Source organism: Wyeomyia smithii, chromosome 1 (genome assembly GCF_029784165.1).
Source record: "Wyeomyia smithii strain HCP4-BCI-WySm-NY-G18 chromosome 1, ASM2978416v1, whole genome shotgun sequence".
NCBI lineage: Eukaryota > Metazoa > Arthropoda > Insecta > Diptera > Culicidae > Wyeomyia > Wyeomyia smithii.
Window position 1 is genome coordinate 71789121 of NC_073694.1, and position 6320 is coordinate 71795440.

The window sequence follows — 6320 nt, forward strand, 5'->3', positions numbered from 1 at the left end:
GTTCCTTTTTAGGGTGATAGTCCTAATATAGCGTTAACATTCCGCCCACCATTGAAATTTAATTTAAATTTACAATTATGATAATGTTTGAATCAGTCGTATAGAAATAATTGTCGGTTTCTGCCTGAGTTGAGGTATGCGTTCTCGGTTTTCTTCGCCGGTTGTATCGGATTGCGGTACCGGTCCTCTCGGGGCCCACTGATCGAAATGTCCTTCTGCATCGGTGTTCCTCGATCAACGGTTGTGGGTTGATAGGTCGGATCTCGTTACCAAGTCGGTTGGTCAATCCCCAAGGTATCTGTCAAAAACGCGGCGACTTTAGATGGAGAAATCATAGTCTGGAATAAATTGATTGAAACTAGCTACTTAACTTGTGAGAGGATCATAAGGCCCTCTCCCATCCAACATTGCCTTGTTGGTTATCTGGAACCTCGAACTACTGGAACGTTGCTGGGGGGTTGTCCTGTATAGGCAAAACACAGACTCGAGTGATTGCTCGTTGATAGATGCCGTCCTTGGTCTGAATTTTGATGACTCTAATGTGGCCGTCCCTTCCAGGAAAAACTTCTAGCACGCGACCGAATCTCCACTTCATGGGTGGCAAATTGTCTTCTCGCAGTAACACCATCGTTCCAATTCGGATATTATCTCGTTCATGGGTCCACCGCGTTCTTTGTTGAAGACCAGAGAGATATTCGGTGGACCAACGTTTCCACAGGCGACGCAGATATTCTTGAATGGTTTGCCACTGTGACAATCGATTAGCTGGTATTTCCTCATTTGATGGTTCCGGGATGGCTGTTAGAGGGCGGTGTACCCGAAAGTGGCCTGGCGTCAAAACGTCCATATCATCGGGATGATTACTCATAGGCGTCAACGGTCTGGAGTTTAAACATGCTTCCACTTGACTCAGAAGCGTCAGCATTTGCCCGGTTGTTACGAGTGCAGTGTTGAGGGTTCGGTAGAGATGGGTTTTGAGAGACTTTACAGCAGCCTCCCACAGTCCTCCGAAATGAGGTGATCTTGGTGGTATGAACTGGAACTGAATGCCCTGATTCGAGCACTGGTTAGCTACATGCTCTCGAGTTTGTTGTGAACGGAACAGTTGGGCGAATTCGTTCAAAATGCGATGAGTACCGACAAAGTTGGTGGCGTTATCGCTGAAAATGGATTTTGGAATCCCACGCCTTGCCGTAAATCGTTTTAGTGATGCGAGAAACGAATCAGCTGAAAGATCGCTAACAAGCTCTAAATGTACGGCCTTCGTTGACATGCAGACGAATACTGCTACATAGCATTTTTGTGGGGCAGCCTTTCGATAAGGTGGCTTCAAATGGAAGGGGCCACAGAAATCCACACCTGCATTCAGGAATGGAAGTGTAGGAGACACACGAGCTGGCGGAAGATCTGCCATAAGTTGGTCCGATACGGTGGGTTTGCATCGAAAGCAAGTGATGCATTGATGCACTATATTTCGAGCAAGATTGCGAAGTCGAATTGGCCAAAATCTTTGACGCAGTGCTGACATTAAGAGCTGCGGCCCTGCATGTAACAAATTGATGTGATAATGTCTCGCAATGAGAAGTGTTAAAGGATGCTTACTGTCTAAAATCATCGGTTGTTTCTGATCATACGAAACTAAGGCGTTGCGCAAGCGACCGCGAACACGTAGAATATCATTCACGAGTATTGGTGATAGTGCCTTTATCTTAGACGTAGATTTTACTTGGTCATTTGTTTGAATTGACCGTATTTCTTCCGGAAAGGATTCCTGCTGTGATAATCGAACAAGGTTCCGTAAAGATGCTTCGAGTTCGCTTGTGGATAAGGGTCCAGTTATTCTTATGTTTCTGTTCCCCTTTTTCGAATTGTAAGAGAATCTTCGTATGTAGGCAACTATGCGTATGAGTTCAGTAAAGGACGATTTAATACCGAAAATACTACTGGTGTCAACAACAGGTAACGAAGTAACGACCTTTTCCTCCAAGTGGTCTGCTTCGAAGAGATCATCGGTAGTTCTGAGTAGAGAAGGCCAAAACCTGCAGGATTGGCTTAACCAAGCAGGCCCATGCCACCAGGGATTGTATTCGACGAGTTGAGAGGCTGGCATTCCGCGTGAAATCGCATCTGCTGGGTTTTCGGTTCCCGCTACGTGTCCCCATGTGCCAGCTGCCGTGATATGCTTGATTTCTGCAACCTGGTTTGCTACAAATTTCTTCCATCGACTTGGTGTTGCCGCCAGCCAATGGACGACAATCATTGAATCTGTCCAAAAATACGATCGACCGGACACTTGTAATGCTTCTTGTACCCTTTCGTATAAGTGGCTTAATAAAAGAGCTGCTGATAATTCTAGTCTTGGTAAGGAGACTTGTCGTTTCTTCCCAGAGTTTCAAGGAGCTACTTTTGATTTAGCGGTCAGGAGGTGTACGGTAATCGTTCCGGTGGCAGTTACTGTACGTGAGAAGAGACACGCACCGTATGCGCGTTCCGATGCGTCACAGAACCCATGTAGTTCTAAGTTTGTTTCACTCATACAAGGAGCTGCCCATCGTGGTACGGAAAAAGTACGTAGAATCTCTAGGTCCTCGCAGAACTCTTTCCAGGACCTTTGTAAGGGTTCATCCAGTGGAACATCCCACGCAAGTTTCAAAGCCCATAATCGTTGCATAAAAAGTTTCGATATCAATACAGTTGGGCCCAACAACCCTAACGGGTCGAACAATCTGGCAGCATCCGACAGTACTGAGCGCTTTGTGATTGCGCTCCTTTCCGGCCACTCCGGTACCTTAAAACGAAAGACATCTTCAAACGGTTGCCACAAAAGACCAAGGGTTTTTACTGGAGATGACGAAGAATCAATTTCTAATGCGTCGCGGTTTTCTCGGAGCTCAGCAGGAATATTTTTAATTATGTTTGGGTTATTGGAAGCCCATTTGTGCAAGTTGAATCCTGCCGATTGCAGAAGTGAAATAAGTTGACTGCAAAGCTCCGTTCCTTCTTCCTCTGTATCGGTACCACCAAATAAAACGTTTATATAGAAATTCTTCAACAAAGCTTTAGCAGCCCTTGAGTGGGTCGATTTCCCTTCTGTTGCTAACTGTTGCAGACAACGCGTTGCCAGAAATGGCGCTGACGCGGTGCCGTATGTAACGGTTAAAAGTTCGTAACACTGAATGGGGTCGGTCGGAGAATCACGCCAGAGGATACGTTGCAGGTGGCGGTCTGAAGGATGTACTAACACCTGCCGGTACATTTTTTCTAAATCGGCTACGACGGCATACCGATGACGACGAAAGCGAAGAATGATGCTGTATAGATCGTCTTGTTCGTTGTGACCAACCATTAGAGCATCATTTAGTGATAATCCTGTGTCAGTAGCGCAAGATGCGTCGAAAACCACTCGAAGTTTCGTGGTTGCACTGTCTGGCCTTTCAATACAGTGGTGGGGCATGTAGTATGGATTGGTTTGGAGAAGACTATCCTTGGTTGGATCTACAGGCGACATATGTCCAAGCAGTTCATACTCCCTGATAAATGATGCATATGCCTCTTTCAGCAATGGTTTTGCTTGCAAACGACGTTCCAAAGACAAGTATCGGCGGAGTGCTATTGCAAACGAGTCACCGAGCTGAGCGAGAATTGTTTCCTTTTTCGGGAGTGAAACAACAAAACGTCCAGAGGAATCACGAAAGGTTGTGTTAGAGAAATGCGCTTCACATAAACGTTCCTCTATCGAAAGAGCATTTTCAGAATGGCAAGTATCGAGCTCCCAAAAGCGAGTAAGTTGGTGTTCGAGTTCGGCGTTGCTGCAAACCATTGTCAACGCGGTTTGCTGATCCGGAGTGGTATCACATTTTCCCGACACAATCCAGCCAAAAACGGTCTCTTTCAGAATCGGCATACTCACTCCTAGTGTCACAAAACCGCCTAACAATAAATGGTAATACACCTCAGCTCCAATGATTGCATCAATTTGATGTGGCTCATAAAAGTGCGGATCGGCTAAGCACAGAGATGATGGTATTTTCCAGGTCGAGACTGGAACATGGTTCGATGGGATGATTGGTTTAAATTCAGGAAGGATGTGGAATCGTAAATCAGTACAATAATCAGAGCAGCGAGATAACACCTTAACCATTGCAGACTGTTTGGATTTGGCAGGAGTTGAACTAACACCTTGAAACGAAAGTGGATCGTCCTGTCTACGAAGCATCAATTTTTGAGCGAGTTGTTCACTTATCAAATTGCGTTCTGAACAGCAATCTAAGAGAATTCGAGCCAAAAGAGTGTTTCCCTTGTAGTCTGCCAATTTAACAACTGCCGTCGAAAGAAATACAGCGCTGCGACTTGGGGATAATTCGGGTTGCATAGGCTTCAACAACATTTGCGACGTAGCGAAAGTTTGCGATTGTGGTGGAGACTCGATATAGTTTGTAGCGTCATTGGCACGATTCGGGGGTGTAACGGTTGTCTGCGTCTGGTTTGACTCATGCCTTTGAGCTTGAGAATTATTCGACGGTCGAATGTGTAGCATGGTGTGATGCTTGTTACCACACACGCGACATGCTGAGCTAGAACACGCCCGTACCATGTGGGAAGAGGAGAGGCAATTTATGCAAAGACTCATTCGCTTAACTGTTTCAAGCCTTTGGTTGGGATTCAATTTTTGAAAGGAATCGCATTTAAAGGGAGAATGGGACGGTTTTTGGCAGAAAGGGCACGGCTTATTTGTTACTGCAGTTGTTGTAAGAGTTGATTCAATTCTCGGTCTCGACGGAGGTTTCACCGTTTCATGACGATGATCGCGATTGCGCTGTTTCGATTCGGAAAGTGGTTGAAGGGTAGCGAGATGTTCACGTAAAAATTTTAACAACTCTTCATACCTCGGCACCTCACGGCTCTTGTGTGTGCGTTCCCAATGTCGCTGAGTGTCTGAGTCAAGTCGTCTGTATAACAAATGAGCGAGAAGATGAGACCATTCTTCAGGTTGCAAACCAAACTTTTTTAACTGAAGTAAATTGCGTTCAAAAGAGTCGATGAGGTGAACTAAGGCGTCGAAAGACTCTTTTCTCTTCGGTTCCGCTTCCAGAAAACCGTCAATCAATGTGCGGGCGATTATCTTTTTGTTGTCAAACCGCTCCTGCAGCATCGACCAAGCCACTTCGTAATTCGCGGCGGTTACCTCTATCGATTCTACTAACGTCCTGGCATCTTTAGTTAGCACGGTTAACAGATAATTAAACTTGTCGAAAGCGGTTAGCGACGGTTCCTTATCGATCATGCTCTGGAAAGCATCACGAAAACTAAGCCAATCCTTCACACTGCCATCAAAAGAAGGGATTTTGAAAACTGGGAGGTGGATTCGAGATGCTAACGGTTGGCAGGGCACGGATACGGGAGAGGGAGCAGCTACAGCAGTCGGTTTGGCTGGGTGAGAAAGCAGAAAGTCTTTTAAGTCGAAATATCTATTCTCAAAACTCAAACGGTTGGATTTATTCGCAGCATCGACGTCCAGTTTCACCTGTTTCCCTTTTGGGTCGGATGTATCGCTCTTTAAATTCAAGTCCTGCTCTTGACGCGATTCTATTTTAGCTCGATTCGTCCGAAATTCGCTAAATAAAGTTTCCAACCGATCCAGACGCGAACTGATTTTTGGTTGATCTCGGTTTTTGTCGAAGCCGCTAACAAATTGATCGAGGTTAGATAGCGAATCATCAAGCCCTCGCTCGATTTTGATCATTTCTCGTAAAGATGTCATTACAATATTTCGCACATTACAATTCGCACATTGATAATTTGATAGCGAAAAACACCTTACATCTAAGTGAAACTAGCATGCAGCAATTTATTTCGTGCACCTTCTATTCTGCCGCTCATAGCAAGTCCGTCCCATTTGCGTTTTCGTGTTGATGAGAAAACAGCAATTAAAAATCGTAACGCTTTGAGAGAAATATTGCACTCTTATGCTGTTTTAAACAAGACCATCGACAGAAATTATTACTGCAATGTCAATTAAATACTTTAGCATTATAACCCGTTCATAAATACCAAAATTCGATTAAATTATGTTGCAAACCATAAGCTGGGACCCATATGGGATTACTTTTTCGATACCTAGCCAGAATGATAGCAAACCAGTCCCATAGCCACCTACGACTGGTGATGAAAAGCAAACTACTGCAAAGCGATTCCGGTGATAGCTTGCATTTGAAACAAATCAGCTGCTGGACAAGGTGGTTGCGTGCTTCCATAGAATCATTAAACGATTTTGTAGTGAGAAATGTATTACAATATGGTTGTATAAATTGCCCGCTTGT

At 44.9% G+C, this 6320-nt stretch overlaps 2 protein-coding genes across 2 annotated transcripts; both read right to left on the reverse strand.

Moving 5' to 3' along the window:
• Nucleotides 1-436: 436 nt before the first annotated feature.
• Nucleotides 437-1528, reverse strand: LOC129716818 (uncharacterized). Its single transcript, XM_055666652.1, has one exon. The coding sequence runs from the start codon at nt 1526-1528 to the stop codon at nt 437-439; it is 1092 nt and encodes a 363-aa protein (XP_055522627.1).
• An 864-nt stretch (nt 1529-2392) lies between these two features.
• Nucleotides 2393-5743, reverse strand: LOC129716819 (uncharacterized). The gene has a single exon (XM_055666653.1). It carries the CDS (start codon nt 5741-5743, stop codon nt 2393-2395), a length of 3351 nt encoding a protein of 1116 aa, XP_055522628.1.
• Nucleotides 5744-6320: the final 577 nt, after the last annotated feature.

What these genes read in the sequence shown, in the direction of transcription:
- LOC129716818 (XM_055666652.1), bottom strand. Translation starts at nt 1,528, where the DNA reads ATGTCAGCACTGCGTCAAAGATTTTGGCCAATTCGACTTCGCAATCTT.
- LOC129716819 (XM_055666653.1), bottom strand. Translation starts at nt 5,743, where the DNA reads ATGATCAAAATCGAGCGAGGGCTTGATGATTCGCTATCTAACCTCGAT.